This window comes from Vicia villosa, unplaced genomic scaffold, assembly GCF_029867415.1.
Source record: "Vicia villosa cultivar HV-30 ecotype Madison, WI unplaced genomic scaffold, Vvil1.0 ctg.004940F_1_1, whole genome shotgun sequence".
Classification (NCBI taxonomy): Eukaryota; Viridiplantae; Streptophyta; class Magnoliopsida; order Fabales; family Fabaceae; genus Vicia; species Vicia villosa.
In genome coordinates, this window is record NW_026706546.1 from 49411 (window position 1) to 70682 (window position 21272).

A 21272-nucleotide genomic window follows, 5' to 3' on the forward strand; every position below is an offset into this window, starting at 1 on the left:
CTCATTCTTTTTATTAATTGAGAAAGAAAATATTATCCAAAGAATGTTGCAACTATTTTCTTTACATAAGTCAATATTATATATAGATTAAATTACTAACCAACATGTGTAATCAGACTAATAACCTGGATAACATACTATAACAACTATTGAAATAAGGAGACTAATAACAAATTGAAAATCAGTACTTCATTTTATTTGAGGTGAGTATTTTGTTTACTCCAAGAGTGTGTTGTGTTACTTATTTAACAAGAGTTCATCTTCAATAATAAAATAGTAATGCCTAAAAACCATATATCATATATCAGTACACATCTTCCTCATAAAGTTGATTATTACAAAAGAAACCCAAAAATGAAAAACCATTACATAAACATTACTAGGGCATATGAATATAAAGATGAATGTAATAACTATAACTATGCATTGCATCAACCCCCAATGCAAATGCAAAGTTCTCAAGTTGTATGGAAAAGATAGGAATATTAATAGGCATCTATAGTAACATTTTCTTCCAAATAGGGGGACAAGAACAAAACTAACAAGTACCATAAAACAAAGACACAGCCACCTTAACTAGATCATCACAATGCTGAAAATGATGTTTCTTTCTCTGTCTCTTCATCTTCCATTCTGTTCAGCATGCCTTGATCTACACCCTACTTGTTCTAGAAACTTTGTAAGGCGCAAATGCTTCGCGGTCCATTGTTCAGCCAATTTCTGCTCTTTCGTCTCTGCGTCTCTTCTCAACCCTGCTAACTGTTCTCTATATTCTCCTTCGATTCTATCCAAGGCAACCGCTTGTTCCTCCCTCAATGCTTTTATCTTCGCTTCGATTTCCTCCATCTTCTCCCTCCTTCGACTTGCTTTCTCCGACTCCAACTGTAGTTCCACTCGGCTTAACCTCCACGCCGCCTCTTTCTTATGCGCTGCCAATGCGTGATAACCTTCTTCCAACTCCTTACAGCAATCTACTAACTCAGACATCACCATGTTTTCGCCGTAAGATAGAACAGCGCCGTGAGGAGCTACGTTCCCGAGAACAAGAGGCGCGTTGTCCGGTCCTCGTACAGGCTGCATCCACGGAGGAGGTGCTGCAACTGTCGAGGGAGAGAGACTTAATGTCACTGAAGGGGAGTTCGGCCTAACAGGTGCTGTATTGTTGGAATTCGAAAGCCATGAAGGAAGCAATCCTGGTGTTGCTGCTTGTGTGTCGGTATGAAGATAAGAACTGTTGGAAGCAGCCATGACAAATGAAGGCGAAGGCCTCTCTTTCACTAGTTTCTCGGCAAAACTTTCGAGTATATGTTCGTACTTGCTATCGTTGATTGGATCGACGGTTTTGTTTATCCCTTTTGTTTCTCTTTGTTGCTTCTCTTTGAATACTTCCCACCACTTACCTAATCTCTTAGCAGTGCGACCGGGGACTTGTGCAGCAATTTTCTTCCATTTGTTCCCGTGCGTCGCTTGAAGACTAATGACAAGGCGCTGCTCTTCCTCAGTTAAAGATCCTTTCTTAATACCTGGCTTGAGGTAATTCTTCCACCGTTCTAAACACGATTTTGCGTCACGGTTAAGAGGCGTGTTCATGCGCTGAGACACAAGGTTCCATTCCCTCGGACCGTACTGTTTGACATAAGCGCGTAGTAATGCATCCTCTTCCGCTCTCCACCGCTGCCTATCCTTCATTTCCAAGTGCATATCCCACAGCCGGTTTCTCAAAACTTGAAATCTTCATAATGTCTCTGGAAAATTCATGACAATTTCAATGCATCAATTCACTGTGAAACAAATTGGAATCTATCAAGAGGGAGAGATGTGAATACATTAAGGAACAATGGAAAATGATTAATCTAATAAGAAAAGTTGAAAAACTGCATCAATTTGTCATACAAATAACAGAAGAAAAAGATACTCCATATACTAGTTCAAGGCAGAATCCAGCAGAAACAAACAATGCATACAAAACATATTCTCAAGGATCAATCAATTAGGCATTAAAGTTTCTCAGCTCAAGTACAAATGATGATATCTATTCTTTGCAAAACCAATATCTAAAGTTAATATGTATAGTTGCAATTACATCATCTAAAATAGATTCTAGTAATAATTGATTACTAAGACAACAAAAATCTGCATTGCTTTTGAGTGAATTGATTATGTAAAATTGATTCAGGATAAGAGTGACTTGAATAAAAGTGAATTGAATGTAAACTAATTCATGTTTGGATAACTTTATACAAAATTGAGTTGAAAATCACTTTTGAACTCAAAAACTACAAATTATAGCTCCAAATAGAATTTGTTTTTGAGGCAGAATCAATTTTACTTTAGAAGTACCAAACACCTCAATATCATTCCAAAATCAATTTTTCATCTCTAGAATTGCTTTTGACTCTTCCAAAAGCTAAACCAAGCAAACAATTCAAAATTTGTGGCCTTAATTTGTTAAAGAGCCAGTATTGGAAACACAGTAGTTATAACTAATAATTTATTTAAATTATTACAGGAAGATTAGGATAACAAGCATATGCATACATTGAGAATCTGAATTAAAACATGAAATTCTGAATGTTTCATAAGCTGATGTAACATTCTAATCAAGAACAATAAATTAAATCCCTACCAAAAGTTGAAAAAGACCAAAACAAAAACTTCAGTAATGGTTTCACAGGGTTAGTTATAGAAATAAAACATATCTAGAAAACTAGTTCTTAAATTGAAATTTCAAAAACAGAACAAGAAAGTGACTCAAAAAGTGTATACCACATCAATTAAACACAGACACAGACATATACTAAACTCATACACATTTGAGCTTGAAACTTGAAAAATTTTAGTTACAAAGTAAATTCACATGAACTAAATTCATAAACATGCATATATACACATACATGTACAATGCAAAACATGTTAAAAAAAAGAACAAGTTGAACAACAAAAGAACACAAAGAACAAGACACAACCCACATAACAAAAACCTAAAAAAAGAAGAAAAAATGAACCTTTTATCAAATTCGTAGCAGCCCAGATGGATTTTGTTGAAGAAAAAGCAAGAAAAAGAGTAGAAGAATGCAGGAGAGTACCTAAGAGATGGTTAACTAGAAGGTAAGAATTTCTGGTCCATGAAACAGAAGAGAGGAAGATGAAATGGGTTTATAAAAAAGAGAGGAAGTGAAAACCGAGGTGCAGTGTAATGCAGGAGGAGGCAGCACCTTATCATGGTTTACTAGAGAGAGAGGGGATGGACCAGAGAGAGAGAGAGAAAAGTATGATAAGACAGGACATGAAGAGAGAGACCCCACAAGAGAGAGATAATACAATGGAAAGGTACGTCAGATTCAGCGGCTATTGTGCGAGAAAGAGAGGAAGAAAGGGCACGCGAGTGATAAGGGACACACATGATCAGTTCACTCACTACTACAGGTAGGTAAATCAATGCTGTAACCCATACATTATACTACACTCTTTATTTATTTATTTATATGTATGATTCATATATGAGTATATAAGTAGAGATTATTATATATTGTTATTATTTAAAAATATTTATCTTCATGTTAAACTTATAATAATAATGTCAAATTATTAAAGATGTGTGATTTGTGAAAGACAAAATAATAATATCAATTACTATTACATTATGATTACATTATGTAATAATGATATTTTTAGTATTATAAATATTTTTCTTTAGTACATGTAAATACAATATCAATTTTCCTTCAAAGAAATAAGTAATATCATTCTATTTTCTATTAGTTTGATATTATAACTAGATTACTAATTAATATCATCGTATTAGTTTATAAATATAAACAAAGTTATATTTAAATATTCGACTTTTCTCAACACGTTATCAGCATGATCGTTTTAATAGAAAGTTTTTACTACATTAGATATATATTCTATACTTATCACTTTAGTCGAGGCGGATATCATGATCGGAGCCACTTTCATGATCGAGGCCGTGAACGAGGTTATGTGAATAATTATAGGTTTCCTATATATGACCAAACTAATATGAATAGTATAGATAGGGATAATTATACCCATGAGGTTCCCTAGAGGAATCATGATGATTTATCGTACAGATGCATAAATAAAGGATATTTGTTTAAGACGTGTAGAACCCCAGAACATTTGTGTAAAAGAAACAAGACATCTTTAAAGAAAAACTGAAAGAAAATAAATTTTAATGAAATTGAACCTCAAAATGATACTACATATCTTGAGGTTGTTGATTCGTTGTAGGAACAATAGATTAAATAACTATTTGAATAATGTATAGTGTGCTTGTATTAATTTTATATTTGAACTATATATCAACTTAATAATTTGTATGTTATTTGGTGGATCTAATGTTTGTATGAAAAAATAATATTGTTAAATATGTTGTTGATTTACTCTATATTTTATAAATGAGTAATGCTATTTATTATGAAACAAATTAGAGAAGAATTGCAAGAATTGACACATGTCATTACTTTAGAGCATAATTTTTTATTTATTTTAAATTTAATTTCTTTTTTAATAGAGATCATGGGGTGGTGGTAGAGGTGAAAATAGGCCAGGTCGATAACAGGGGCATATAGGCTAGCCTACATAGGCTCATGTCAGGCCACACACATTTTTTAAATAGAAAAGGCTTAGGTTTTTTTTTACAAGTCTATTTAGTTAAAAAGGCTATGCCTCATGCCCTCCAAAATAGTGTCATAAAACATTGCATTTTTGCTATATTAACCTTATTAAATTATTGGAAGTGGTGTACAAAGTAATAATTAAAGGACACAATTGGAAAAATAACAATAACTTATACCTTGAAAAGTGAAAATGACATTCATTTTGAAACAAATTTTTTCTCTAAAACGAACGGAGAGAGTATAGTTCTTGGCTGGTCTCACAGTTTGGAGAGATTCGATTCCAACCATCTCATAAATATTATTATTGGCAAATAAATAAGTATGATTTTTCTGACTAATAACTCATTCCATATCCATTATTCATAAATTGACTTAGATGTTGGAGTACTTGTTTTGTAAGTTCACCCCGCATCGAACAACATGCATCACTTATTATGGAGATGCATCAATAATTATGGTTATAGTACGAAACAATTATTAAGGAGTGAACTTCAAGCGAACATATTACTAAGTCGTTTTAGATTGCAAAATCAATTATTTTAAAAAATTAGATCTAGAAATCTGAACGACATCACTAGTAGGGTAACTTTAAATTCTCTATAAAGATTCAATGTCTTTTGTGTTAGGAAGGTCAAAATGATGCAAATGGTATAAAAACAAGTTGATTATCAAAATATGTTTTTTTTTATGTTTGGTCACTTTACTTGAAGCAACTTTGAGAGTTTTATGTCCCACAATAAAGCATATAGTCCTCAATCCCAAAAGTCGAAAAACTCCAGCTAGATTCATATATGCATGTTTTCCTCCTACGAACTTGTATACCAAAATATCTAATGGTCTAAGTGATAATCTTATACCCCGTTAGTTGGTTGAGAAGTTCATAAATGTCTCTTTCTTCGCAAATACCCTTGTTCGCCTAAATATATCAACAAGAATATCCCCAACAAAGTCAGGCCGATATTTAAAGCTTTGAAGCTCCTTACAATGAACTATGTGTTCTCCGAAAATCTAGACACGCCTTATGACAACCAAGACAAACACCATCAAGATGAAGTAATGGAATCATGAAGCGATATCTAAGTTTAGTGTGATGCTCTACTTGTGACATGTGTTGGCCTAACTCATCAATAGAAATAGCTAGAAGAAAATTCTAAGAATGCATTGCTTGAAAATACTCAAAATATGGTATATGTCATATGGTCGTGTCAAATTATACTTCCTTGTCCCGAACACTTTTATTAAAAAAAAGACACTTGCTAAAACATGTTGGTCTTTAAGGAGACAATGTCCTTGGTAGTAACACTTTTAAGGTTAATAGTTGAAATCGTGTCACTAAGACCATTCAAAACTCTATTAAAATTAGAATCCATATCACATATCTCATTGTCTCTCAATATATGATCTTGTAACATTCATGATTGGTTCTGGAAGGCACAAACGCATACGAGGCAACCTATATTGTCTAGTATAAACATAACCCACATAACCAAATAGGTAAAGAGGTCACCCTTCATTGAAGGACCTCGAAGAAATGACCTTCACCAACCATAATGTCTTTAACAACCCCTCACAACTCTTTATCGAACCAAACTCTTGCCCCCTCTATGTAAGTTTTGCGATACTCCTGCAAGATTTGTTGGTTTAATATGGATGTAGAATGATCTAGAAGGAGAGTTGAATAGATTTTTCCCTTAAAAAAATGTTTTGAAAATGTTTTAAAAAAATAGAGTTTAAAATGTGCGAAGAGGAAGTTTAAAAGTGTTTTACAAAAGGAATTACACATTTGAATAGATGTACAAATGAATTCATTAATGATAAAATGATAATAAATCAATTAAGAAACAATATGGTTATTAATTTATTTTGATTAAGACTAGACGTTTGAATAGAATTTGATTAATTAATATAACAATCTACAATTACAGATTTATAGAATATATCACTAGAAAGAATGTTTAGCCGACAAGATCTAACACATGTCTAAGCTTAAACATTAAATCGTTATAAGCAATAATATCTAGAAACACGCAATTTTTGAAAGTGATTAAAACCTAACAACATGCAATTATATACAAAAACTAACATACAAGGATAGAAAAAAAAATGTATACCAGTTTTATATTAGTTCGGTACGTCATCCTCGCTTACACCTAGTCCAATCTCCAATGGAAAGCCATTGAAAATTAGTTAGTCTTCCACTAATTTAAAAATATTAAAAGTGACTATAAATAAAATCGATAATCACACGCATACTCAAAACTTAAAGCCAAACTGCTAAGAAACACATATCTAAATATTGATACTTTTTCTATTGTACACAACTCACTAGGCTGCAAATTCTTCAAGATCTTTACTCGATCTTGAACTAACCTCCTTCTAAGAACCAAAGTAATCCAATATTTTGTCTTCATAGATCTTCACTTGATTCTATTGAAATTCCATTGTCTGAATCTTTGAACCGATGAAGGAGCTAGAACCTCCAAGATTTTGTCCACAATGATTTTCGATTAGATGATATCAAAACATATAAGATAAAGTTAACAGAGAATGAGAAGCTAACTACATAACATGAAAGCAAACACGACTAATAAGACATTATGATTCAATCGAAATTAACACTAATTAGTAAAATTGGGGAAAAACCGAGAAACATCAATACAATTAATTCTAAATTGCAAAAAGTGAATGATAAGCAATTAAATGCAAATATGGTGAAGGGAGGTAGGAGAAAAAGTGAACAACAACATCTATGAAATCACAGAAATTTAAAATAATGCTTGAACTAGGGATGACAATGATTAGAGTTTGGGTAGGGTACTATAGTATTCGTCCCCATAGCCACAGTTTTAATCTTCGTATCTGAGTCCATACATGTGTAGGTACCAACATTAGTACTTGTACACATACACATACCTTATGGGTAGCTAAGTACCCATATCTATACTCGTTTACCCTCATTTCTAATAAAAAGTTATCGATCCGTTATAAATTATCATGTCATTTTAAGTTTTTTTTACCAACAATTATATTAAAATGCTTACACGTTTATTATTGAGTTAAGAAATAAAAAAAACACTTATATTAAAATGCATACAAGTTTAATGGTGATGTATTTAATAAAATTAGTAAACATACATGTACATATAATAATAAAAATACAAATATATATATATATATATATATATATATATATATATATATATATATATAGTACGAGGTATGGGATGGCGTGGGCACCAAGGTATGCCACACCCATACCATCTTATTTTTGTGGGAAATTGCTTGTGCCGATTCTCGTACCCATTTTGAGGGTTTTTACTCCACTCGTTGTTGGTAATTTTAGCGGGTATCCACTGGGGATAGATCAAATTTCCATCCCTAGCTCGAATCATTACCTCAAGAGACTGCATCCTTCTTTGAAGTTAGTAGAGTTGTGAAGTGATCTTCTCTAGCCTTCGCAACAGTTTTTTGACGCGGCCTAAGTCATAAATGTAGGTTTTGATTTTAGGGGTTAACATATCAGTAGTAGAGGAGGCACAAGCTGCCTTTTAGGGAACACAATATTGACCAAGATACTTCAAACACAAGAGGGGGGTTAATTATGTTGTTCAAAAATTGATAAAAAATGATAAAAACTTTGTTCTTTAAATCAATTATTTTAGTTTTAATAAGCACACAAAGATAAGGCAGCGAAAAATACAAAAAAAAAAAACTATGAAGATGAAGAGAGATATACAATGGAAATAACATAAATGAATGAAAAGAGAATGAATAGATGGAATGCACCATAGATTTATACTGGTTTGACCTAACCACTTAGTCTACTCATGTCCCCTAGAGTTTGCTCTTGAGATTTCCACTAAAAAATCACACTTGAGTTTTTTTATAAGATCAACCCTCAAACATTCAAAAACAAATATATAGAGCTTTTACACAAGCATAGTTCAAGAACTAACAAACTGAGCTTTTACATAGCCTTTGTTAAGGAACCAACAAGCAAAGATTTTATATATGTTTAACTTAATAACAAAAAATAATTTTATATAGAGGCTTAGCCCAACAACCAATAAATTAAGCTTTTACACAGGTCAAGCTCAAGAATATATAATCAGAGCTTTTACACATCTCAAGCTCAATAGTCTACAAACAAGATTTTATCATGTTTATCTTACAACCTTTCAAATACTTTACAAAATACTTCAACAAGAGAATCAAACTCTTGAATAAGGCACATTAAGAACATCACCAGTTATATCATAACTCTCACAAGGGACTTTTAATCTTTAAGCACTACGACAATTCTTGTGAAAAAGAAATTTCAAAGAAATAGAGAGTAAAAGAAAATTAGAGATGTTTCTATTAAAAAATATGGTGTAAAATTAAACGAGGAAAAAACTCCTTTATACATAAAAATTTTGACACAAAAAAGGAAATGATCCATGAAGTAATTAATTGATTTAATCAAATAACCCTATATGGTAATTAATTATAACACCTCCAAAAAAGGAAACCCTAACCCAAAAAAGGAAAACCTAAATTGACTATATGAATTAATCATTAAAATGTCATTCACCTTGCTCTAATCCATTGGACTAAGTTATTAATCGATTAGGCAGTGAATTTACCTCTCTAATTGATTATAAATATATCTTAATCAATTTCATACATGCCTTGATAGCTTTATATAAGTTTTATGGAATTAGAGAGTGTTCAAAAAATATTTATGTGTGTGTGTTTGCCTAAGCACTTCAAGAATTACTCTTGACCTTTTACCTTTTAACTTGATCACTCTAAGACACTAAGCGCATGGTAATGTGAGCTTCCACACTTTTTATCTTTAAGATCCTCTACTTGATTTAATGATTTATTAGCACTTCAAATGCCATCATTAACAAGTTTGAAAATTGCAATCAACTCCCTCTTTGACTGTTGTCACAAAGAACACTTAACATCCAAAATCCGTTTGACTAACGAAGCTAACTTCTTTAATGGTTTCTTAATAGATGTCATCAATTCTCATCATAAAAACCAACAGACAATTTATACTTACAAGCACAAATATCTACATTCTCATTTTTTTTATGATGACAATGCATCTCTCAGGGAGATGGTAAACATATAAAAGATAGATAATGATTTGGAGTGTTAAAATTCCTCTCATGGATAAAAAAGAGTATATTTTTCCCCTAAGATTATACTTCTCCCTCTTTAGAATTATAAAAAAGGATAGTAGATAAGAGCTCAAGCACATAGATCACGATAAAAAGTAGAAGAAAACAAAAAAACAAGGAAAATATTTTATCACAGTAAAGTAATAAATGTGGGGGGAAAATAAAACACTCTAAAGGAGGAAATGAAACATGAAGCAGAGACAACTACGCGTTGTCCCTAACATCATTAACACAGTGCATTATTTTTTCAATTGCATGATTTGTTAAATAGGCAACTTTCTTGGATAACCTTCGAATAACTTGAGTGTTATCTTGAGAGTTTGAGAGAATGAAGGATAAAATTTTTTTGTAGATGGATCTTGAAATAATTCTTGATCATTAGAATCAAAACTTGTTTGTTTAGGCTCTAATTCTCTATTGATGACTTGAAACTTTATCTAACTTAGAGGACTCCTCCCAATTAAAGCATGGTTTAAGGATGACCATTCACCTTCTAGATTAAATTCTACATCATACATGACTTTTGTGATTAAATTTCCATATGGAAAACATGTCATGGTTTTCTTATTGGAATCCATCATATGACGCATTACTCTATATGCCAATTGGTTAGGGTATTTTGAGTAAGTAGACACATGAACACCATATCATCCTTTAATAATTCTTCATAACTGATTTTTCTTGTAAGGAGCATAAGAATCACTAAGTGATGCAAGAATCAGTAAATAGCTTACAAAAGTTTCACCTGGATAGGGAGTTTGCAACTTCACATATGACTGGTGAGTAGGATTCAGGTAGCAACTGATAGCTTGAAGTTCTGAGAACCGGATGGAGCTTTTATGATGTAAGATTTTAAAGGTGAGAAAAATACACAAGAAGGGGGTTTAATTGTGTCATTGATAACTATTGCCTTTTTCAAAACAACAGCTTCTGAAACTGACCAAGTTCAGATTCTAAGCTAGAGTATGCAGTAGCGGAATAATTTAAAGTGCAGAAGCAATAAGTAAATCACACACAACAATTATCCTGGTTCCTCTATAATGAGAGTAGTCCAGTCACATTGCCACACAAGAACTTTTCACTATAATCAGAAACTTATTACAATTTGCTTAGACACACCAGTCCAAGACTTCCTGCTCAATCACTCTGAAAGAGACTTCCTTGCCTAAACCAACTGTTCAGAACTTCATACTTAATCACACTAGAAAGAGACTTCCTTGCCTAAACCAACTATTCAGGACTTCCTTTCTCAATCACACTTGAAAGAGGCTTTCTTGCTCAAACACTCAGTTTGAGACTTTTAGAAGTTCTAAGCAAAATGTTTAGGATTACAACAAGATGTATGTGATATACAATCATAGGTACAAATAATACAATACACACAAAGACCTTGGTTTTTGAGATTCCTAAGATATACAAGTGTAAGAAACTCTCAAGACTATGTGCAACCACAAAAACTAAGTACAGAAGCTAAGAGAGAAAAACAACTCTTGTTCTTGTTGTATATATGTGTTGCTTCTTTGGAATCTTCTGCTCCTTATATAGAGGGAACCAAAGAGACGTTGAAATCTTGCTTGCACAAGTGTCTTTGCTGAAGAAGCAGTTTCCAAGAGAGAGAGAGAGAGAGACATTGGAGTTATATGTTGAGGATCTTCATCTTCTGAATAATTTCTTTGTCCATTGTGTGTTTCTCAAGTAAGGCGTCCATAGGCATGCTGGAGTAGACTAAAAAAATCATGTTAAGCTGCCTTGAGCCTTATGCTAAAACCTCTAGTTGACTTTCTCCATAATTATGGTAGTTGATGAGATGGAACTGCTTTTGCACAGAGTACGGACAACTAGACGTTATACTATGTTTCCAACAAGGCGTTTGAAGCTCTATTTAAATATAAGAGGATGAGTCTGTAAGACCCTCTAAAACCCCACGACAAATATAATACGTAATCAGAGTAAAAGCATGCATACCAAGAGGGCGTCACATGTATTTCAAAATACAACTTAAAACAAACATACAAAATGCATCCGGTGATGTTCATAAATACATTTGAATATCATTTTTCATATGCACATCACAGTAGAATGATACCGTTAACAATATCTCAACATAGTAACTCATACATACAAGCATTAGGCACTAAGGCCACATATCGCAAAATCTCAACATGTCCAAAATGTAAGGAGAGTAATACAATATCTCTCAAACATAAATATGAAATCAAACGTAAAACCCCCAATTGTTACATAACTAGAGCATGAGTTCTTCATACATAAGAAAATGATAAAACGAAAGAAAAGCTCCTCGGCTAAATCCTTGTAAGAAAATGAGCACCTCTACTCCTTGGTACCTGAGCAATGTCATACAAAACATCATTTCAACATAAGGGTGAGAATTCATATCATTATGGAAATATATAATACTAAGCATGTATAACAATGTACAACAAAGAATTCCACACACTTCAAGTATACATGTATTTCAACACTTTATAAATACATATCATACAATTACGAACACGACATAGCTCAATCAATTCACAATATTAGGTAAATCATTCACAATTATCACCAAAGTACCAAATCACACAATAAGCACATAAACACACCAACACAATTGACATCGACACATTTGACTCCAATGCGACTCAATGCAAATGCATGTGGTACCGATGTCATCCTTAGCGGATTCTTCGCGTCCATATCTTAGACAGATAACAACCAATAAGTCTGTCCTCTAAGCTTCAAACTAATCTTCTAGGATTGAGACAAGTCAATAGCTCCCACAGAACTACCGAACATTGCCTCTTTGTCACTGAATGGATGCATGTGCAATATCAACAACCATATGCAATTAAGACCATCTCTCAATCTTAATTGTACAAGCATACATCACATAACTCAACACACTTGAATCAACTCATCAATGCACAAATATACACATCACATGTCATTCTTCACTTATAGTGCATTCTCACAGCAATCATCACATAAACACATCATAATAACATGTATCAAATAGATTCAAGACATGTCATCCTCAACCACCATCAATTCATAACATTCTATTACCAAATAAATTATTAAAATTCATGGGAATCAATGATAAATCATAAACATATAGACCATCATTCAATTCATGAAGAAATAAAACAAAATGTTTCAGAGCGCGCTAAGCCCGGTTCATTGCGCTAAGCGCGATTGCGGCTGTGTAGAAAATTCTGCTGTGAACATCATTTCCGTCCCATGCAAATTTCTCCACTAGAACTCATCCAACCAGAAATTAATCATGTATTCAATGTATTCTAACATATATCTATCACATATCACATATAGCAACATAAAAACATGCTTCCAAATTCCAATCATCAATTTCATCATTTACATCCAAACCCTAACATATCCAAATCTATGAAATGAAGAAAAAATTCATATTTTCATGTTACTACCCTTTGCATATCATTATACAAAACCATAAATCAAGGAAAACCCACCTTTACAGTTTTAGAGCTTTTCAGGTTTTCTCCTCTTCTCCTATCTTCTCCTTTTTTTTCATCTTTACCTCTTTTTTCTCTTTTCCTCCTTTCTTACTATCTTTCTAATTCTCTCTTGTTTTGTGAAACCGTACTAACTCTTATTTCATTAATGGCTTAACTCATTCTCACATGAACCCATCACCAAGGCCTAATAAGTTAATAATGCTATTTTCACACTTACCAACCCAAAACATATATATGCCACACATATATTTCAAACACATAATTAATTAATTATCTTACCACATTATAATTAATAAAACAAATAAATAATAACATAACTAATAAAATAATTACTACAAAAAAGTCGGTGTGTTACACAGTCATCATGGCGTTGAGGTCCTATTAGAACATCATAGGTTGAGATAAATTTGTGTTGAGGTTCTATTTGAAAATTAGATTTTGATCCATTAGAATTTGTATTTCTTCTTCTTTATAATATATTTAACTAGGTCAGAACCATGTTAAATACGAGCTTAATGATCCTGCACACTTAAGCAAACGTTAGGATACCCTATAGTTCTTTAAGTACTTTGTATCATTAAAACCCAAGGAGTATAAATAGATTTTGTTCCAATAGATTTTACATATGATGGTAGATTGCACAAAATTCCAGAGCTCTCCATCTTGAGAGAAATATAAGTCTTGCATATTTCAAATATTAGTGCACCTTCTTTGAAGCTAAGATTTGCATAGAATATTTTGATAAATCTAGGATACACATGCTCGGGATTTTTGAAGAAGAAATCTTTGTGAGTAGAAATCAAATATTAAGAAATAATTTGCACCCATGTAGGCAGCTTGGAAAACATGGTGGTTAAAAAATAATATTTCTGATGAACTTCTTGAGATTTGAATGAGAAGTCTCTATATAAGTAGTGGTTTGATGAGGGATTTCTAGAGATAAACTTCTTCATTGAAGCCATAATGACGATGATAATAGCAACAAGAATTTGTTAAAGGGGCAAAACTAGAGAAAGAAAAATGTTGAGATGAATAGAAGAGTCGAAAGAGTATACCTTTTTATAACCTTCTAAAACAACATTTTGAATCTGAATTGATTGAAGAGATTCATGGATGATTAACGATTTTTTAAAACTAAATCATTGAATTGAGAAAATTGCTAAAAATAAGTCCTTTAACCGATTGAATCCTTCCTTAGTCGATTTGAATCTTAATGAAAATTGATTTCTTTATTGATTTTGATTGAGAAGTGATTTACTGCAGAGAATAGTTGAGGATTTGACTTTTTAATCAATTAGATATGTCACTGAGGCTTCATATCTTAAAAATATATAGTCTTAATAGATTACCATCTTAGGGTTAATTGATTAAAAGATGATTTATTAGCATTTTTTTTGGTTTACTTGGGCCTTGAGTAGTTTTAAGCCCGTATTTATTTTTGACACATCATCTTCTTAAGTTTTATACTCTCTTTATTAAAAGAAATTATTTTACACACGAAAGATTAGTGCAAAATAATTGAATGGACTATGAAATTAAGTTAGCGCTTGTTAGAGGAGTAACCGAAGCTTTCTGATTTTATTCTTCTATCAAGTGATTTACCTTAAATCACAAGATAATTTGAAATAAAATTTCCCCCCTTAAAAAATGGATTCAAACTTAATTTTTATGCATCTTTATGTATCGTTTGATACGAGAATCGATCTTAAATCCATTTACCCTTTGGTTAGATATCTTCCAAAGAACTTTCTTCTCGATAAAACACTTCCTAGTAATTCCTTAAAGCATAGACCTACGTTAGAGAAATCTTCTGACTCGTGTTTTGTACAACTTTTCTTGATTTATATTTTGGACCTTGAAGCTACAAAGCATTCGTGCTAAACCAATCATGTTTTTATCTTTGGTACCCAAATGTTTTTTGGTCCTTTAGGATTAGTAGATTTATGATATTTTTAGTCATTAGAGAGGTGTCTATTTGGTCATATTAAAACATGCATTTTGGCAAAAAAAAAAGGTTCAAAATTACCATGCTTAAAACAAAAATTGCATTTATATACGTGATGATTTATTTTTCTTTAGCATTACATATACTCATGATTCTTCACATATGATTCTTCTAAGGATGGTTCTTCTAAGGATGATTCTTCTAAGGAACATCCTCCACATATGATTCTTCTAAGGATGATTCTTTAGAAGATCCTTCATATATCGTCACAGCCTTTTCAAAATTTATTTCCAATGATGATGTCTATGACATTTATTCTTCATATGCATTAGAATTTTATTCTGTGATATTTTATTCATATATTTAAGCAATTGGATAAATTCATCTATTTTTTCAATGATCTTCTTCTTGCTTGATTTGTCCTCAAAATCATTAATAATTTGTGTATCTTTGGAGTCAAGTGTTAGATCAGGTTACTGATATCATTTATTGATCTAAGATATTCATTAGAAGCATAATTTATGATATTAATATTTGAAAACCATCATTCACTTTCGCTTGGAGTCTCACTTTCTTGGATACACAGATTTCTCTTTCCATCTCAGTTATAACTTCATAGATTTCCTTAAGGGTATCCCTCCCTTCTTTAGTCGTGCTACAACTAAAAATACAATATAAATCTTTAATGATTAACTCACTTGTCATAAAGTACTTAGTTTGAAATCCTTGTTGCATTTTTCTATTTAATGAGCACGAACAAAAGGACCTTCTAAAATCAAATTTTGTAAATCAAAATCAATATAGTCAAAACAATTTTTTTATTCTTTCTTTTCATATAGTAAACCTTTCACCATTAAACGATGAAGGTATTTCATTAAAAGTATCTCATTCAAAAAAGAAGTATTTGAAGTCATTATTATTAACCTCCTGAGATGATTAGTCTTATAATAAGAGTTAGACTCAGAAGTCACTTATTGACAAGTGACTCAAAAACACAAGAGGGTAGGGGAGGGGGAATTGTTTTGTTTGAAAATCGAGAATAATTTATATATTTTTTCTTTAAAATAATTATTTAAGGTTTGATAAATTAGAATAGATAAGGATGCGGAAATATGGGAAGAAGATTAAGACGAAGAGAGATACACAACATAAATAACATAAACAAATAAAGAGTGATGGGATGAAAATAATGCACTAGAGATTTATAGAGGTACGACCTAACCATTTTACCTACTCCTATACACAAGAGTTTTTATTGAGAGTTCCATACAAAATCACACTTAAGCTTTTTATATAATCAACCCACAAACCTTCAACAACAAACAAAGAGACCTTTTACACTAGCTTAGCTCAAGAACAAACAAACAGAGCTTTTACACATGCTTTACTCAGGAACCAACAAACAAAGCTTTTTCAAAGGCTTAGCTCAGGAACTAACAAATATAGCTTTTACACAGGCTTAGCTCAGGAACTAACAAACTCAGTTTTTACACAAATCAAGCTCAAAAACCTACAACCAGAGCTTTTACATAAGTCAAGCTTAGGAACCTACAAACAAGATTTTATTAGGTTTAGACTACAACCTTTTAAATCCTTTAAAAAATAATTCAACAAGATAATCATCTCTTGAATAAGGAAGATTAAGCACAACACAAGTTACAACACAACTCTCGTAAAGGTTTTTTCGGCCTTTTAGCACTACGAAAATTCTCAAGAAAAAGTGATTTCAAAAAAATATTGAGTAGAAGAAAATTTGAGAGATTTCTATTAAAAAATATGGTGTAAAATAAAATAAGGAGACACTTCATTTCTATAGAAAAAAAATTTGGCTCAAAAAAGGAAATGGTTCATGGGTCAATTAATTGATATAATCGATTAATCCTATTTTGGAATGAAATAAAACACCTTAAAAAAATGGAAACAATAATATAGAAAATTAAACCCTAACACAACTATATGACTTAATCAATTAATAACTTTTCTAATTGATTAAGAGGTCATTCACCTTGCTATAATCGATTGAACAAAGTCCTTAATCGACTAGGCAATGAATTTACTTTCCTAATTGATTAGAAATACTTCTTAATTAATTTCATACATTCTTTTATAGGTTTTCAAAAGTTTTAGGAAATCAGATAGGGTTTGAAAAATATTTGTGCGTGTATGTGTGTGATTGCCTCAGTATTTCAAGACTTACTCTTGACCTTTTTACAATTTAAACTGATCACTCTAAGAGGCTAAGTGCATGACCATGTAAGCTGTCACACTTTTTGTATTTAAGATTCTATACTTTATTTAATGGTTGATTAACATTTCAATTGGATATTTGAATTATTTGATTGATGAGGCGTGAGATTTCTTCCATATCAGAAGCCATCAATAACTTGTACAGTTGTAATCAATTCCCTCTTTGACTGTTGTCACAAAAAACTCTTAGCATCCAAAAGCCATTCGACTAATGTGATTTTATTCTTTAAAGGTGACATGACATATTTTATTAGTTTTCATCATCAAAAATAACTAATGGTTTATACATGCAAGCACATAGATCCCCATAAAACCTTCAAGAGCTTTAGGAGCATGGATAAACTTGTCTTCATATATCTTGCACAACTTGTCCTGATAAAAGTAGACATTGTTTACATCCAGATAATATAAAATCTATTTTACTACCTGATCATCTAACAACTTTGGCGCTTCTCATAGATCAAAATCAGTAGATCAAAAACTATTTCTATCAATAATGGTTTGGATGAGAAAAGTGTAGAAGACAGGGTAGCCAAAGTTACTATTCCACATCATGATTTAAACAATTATGAAATTTACCCAGTTGATGTTGGTCTTCATAATTAAAATACACATCAGAAATAAGTCGGTGTCATCAACCCTTGCGTAGTTTGTAGCCTTCATATAGATGATAGTTTAATGGATCATACACATTTCACATTTCATCTAACTAATTTGAGAATGAAATGAGTCTAAACATCCTCTAAACAGGGTTTTCGATATCTACTCAACAAAAAAAGTTTATGGATAATCAGATGCATGGTTTTTAGGATTAATTTCCTCACCCATTGTTTATAGCCCAAGCATAAGCATAAAATCAACATTAGTGAATAATGTTACTAATTCATTTCTAAATTTGCATACTGGACAATTACCTCGACTATCCTTCTTGACATTGCAGCAAAATGCCATCACATGATCAAAATTATAACGTGTGTTCAAATCCAAAAAATTCTAAAGCCAATGCATTTACAAACACTTCCATAAAATTCTTGAACCAAGCAGTTTTAGCTTTCTTGGTGACATAAAACTATTGAGTAGTTTCTTTATTATGAAGCATATAATTTAATATCTTATAATCATCTTCATGAATAAACTGAGTAACCTTGTGCAAGACCATTGACGAATTTAGAGTAAAAGTAAAATAAGTAGGTAGAGGAACAAGTGTAGGAGGATTCAGAACAACAAGTCAAACCTTTAACCAAGATGAATAAGCCTTTTCATTTTTCTTTGTACCGACTGATCTCTTCTTCTTTGTTTTGGTGAAGAAGAATCAGAACAAGGTCTTTTATCCTTTGGGTTAAATGCAATTAACCCCCTGCCATTAGGGCGAGATTCGGTTTTGCCCCCCATGAAGTTTTTTTTTTGTAAACCGCCCCTTATAAAACACAGATTCTGTTTTCAGAACCCCCTATCCCTTGTTTGACTGACTGGACGTGGGGGATTTCTTTATTTGGCTGACTAGGCGAGGGATATCTTGCAAGGTGGCATCCATGTGGAGTTTGTAAAAATTACAAATTGTAGTTTTTCCAAAATTTTGTCAAAGAGAAGAATCGAACCCACATCCCTTTTGTTAGGCTTATTGCATCCTAACAAATATTAACATTTTATTTTTTATATAATATATTAACTTCTCAAATTTATAAATTTCTAAAAAAATTGAGCAATATTAATTTATATTAGTTATACTAACTTTTTATATTAGTTATTACATTTAAAAAAGTTAATTAAAAAATTAAATAAAAACGTTAAATAAAAAACTTTAAAGGTTAAATAAAAACGTTAAATAAAAAATTATACTAACTTTTAAAGAATTATCAATTTATAAAAATTAAAAACTTTAAAAGTTCAATTAGAAAAAAATTCAAACTTATAAAAATTCAGACTTAGAATAATTCATTTATAAAAAATATTTCAATGCAAGTGTTAACAAATGATAACAACTAGCTTAATGGTTTGGTGCTTAGCATTGATGAATACACTCTTGGGTTTGAATCCCATAGGAAGTATGTTTTAACATTTTATTTCTATGTTTTCAAACAATATTGACATGTAATTATTTAAATAAATGGAAATTAATACACAGTCAGCAAAATTAATGCCACATAAGAAGATCCCCACGTCTAGTCAGCCAAACAAGGGATAGGGGGTTCTGAAAACAGAATCTGTGTTTTATAGGGGGCGGTTTACAAAAAAAAAAACTTCAGGGGGGAAAATCGAATCTCGCCCTAATGGCAGGGGGTGAATTGCATTTAACCCTTATCCTTTTGATATTTATAATCATTCATGCTATCCACGTTGAAGAAAAGCATGGAATTTGATCAAAACTCTAAAAGGTTGATGAAATTTGATAATATGGGTTCAAAGGGGTTTGATGGTAGATAGATAGATATAGATAGAGAGAAATGGGGGGAGATAGATAGATTAATATATATATATATATATATACACACACACACAGGGGAGAGAGAGAGAGAGAGAGAGAGAGAGAGAGAGAGAGAGAGAGAGAGAGAGAGAGAGAGAGAGAGAGAGAGAGAGAGAGAGGTAGAGAGTTATGAGGTACATTGGGTGAGCTAACATTTTTGTGAAATTTGTTTTTTCTTTCAGATTGAAGAATCATAGTGTGATTGTAAATTCTAGAGATTATCTTTAAGTGAAGAAAAAGAAGAATTTCTTCTCCAATGCAATTTCGGAAGGATCGTATGAAGATCATTGTGGAAGAAATCTTGGAGTTTCTAGCCCCTTCATCAGTTGAAATACTAGGACAAGGAAATTTTGGTAGGATTGATAAAGACAAAATCTTGGAGTACTTTGGTTCTTAGAAGGTGGTTGGTTCAAGATCGAGTGAAGATCTTGAAGGATTTGCAGCCTAGTGAATTGTGTACGATATAAGAAGAATCAATATTTAGATATGTGTTGCTTAGTAGTAGGATTTAAGTATTGAGTTTGTGTGTGATTATCGATTGTATCAAAAGGAACTGGTAATAATTTTAAATTAGTGGAAGACTAACAAATTCAAAACTATGATTACTAGGCTAGGTGCAAGCGAGGATGACACATCAAACTAATATAAAACTGGTGTACATTTTTTCTATCCATTTATTTTAATTTTTGTATATAATTGCATATTATTAGGTTATATGGCATCTATAGTGCTTCTAAAATGTGTTGGACTCACAAACCATCTATACCACACAATGTCCTTTTGAAGAATGATTTAATGCAGCTGATAATAATATCACCTTGAGCCACAATGAGAATTTTAGAGAACATGGTGGTCAACATGAAGGGAGATGGCATGTACATGTGTTTAGCCTCCCAAATATTCAACATTTCGCTATTATAGGGGAGCACTATAGATGACCCTAACACTTTCATTCCCATTGTGAATTGCCCATTTTCAGCCTTAAAGAGCCATTGCCTCATGTTAGTGCTCACATTTTTATCTTCCTCCTTAATATGATTTCCTCTATGACACGAATCATCTTATCTAGAGCTTCTAAAAACACTATTAAGTAATGACAAGAGTGTCTGCTTTTCTCCATGTAGCTAAGAAATCAAAAACTTGATATTGCTGCAAGGACTCCAAATTCACATACCTGCGATCTCACCTATTATGAGGCTTAACCATATTTAAATTGAAACAAATAAAAAATAACAGCCAAACCTAAGCACCTACAGATCCCGACTCAGTAGCAACCATATAAAGAGCTTCTATCAATTCTTAAGTGAA

General features: G+C 31.9%; 1 protein-coding gene across 3 annotated transcripts; it reads right to left on the reverse strand.

The window, feature by feature from the left end:
* Nucleotides 1-300: 300 nt before the first annotated feature.
* On the reverse strand, nucleotides 301-3325 carry LOC131642407 (transcription factor AS1-like). Of its 3 annotated transcripts, none has more exons than XM_058912655.1 (2): nucleotides 3087-3325; nucleotides 301-1745 (listed from the first exon to the last, which is right to left on the reverse strand). In XM_058912655.1, the coding sequence occupies exon 2, from the start codon at nucleotides 1699-1701 to the stop codon at nucleotides 622-624; it is 1080 nt and encodes a 359-aa protein (XP_058768638.1). In that variant the 5' UTR covers nucleotides 1702-1745; nucleotides 3087-3325; the 3' UTR covers nucleotides 301-621. The 3 variants fall into 3 exon arrangements, with proteins under 3 accessions (XP_058768638.1, XP_058768639.1, XP_058768637.1); XM_058912656.1 differs by having other exon boundaries at nucleotides 301-1781; nucleotides 3006-3325; XM_058912654.1 differs by having other exon boundaries at nucleotides 3006-3324.
* Nucleotides 3326-21272: the final 17947 nt, after the last annotated feature.

Coding starts and splice junctions, on each gene's coding strand:
- LOC131642407 (XM_058912655.1), bottom strand. CDS start 1,701: ATGCACTTGGAAATGAAGGATAGGCAGCGGTGGAGAGCGGAAGAGGAT.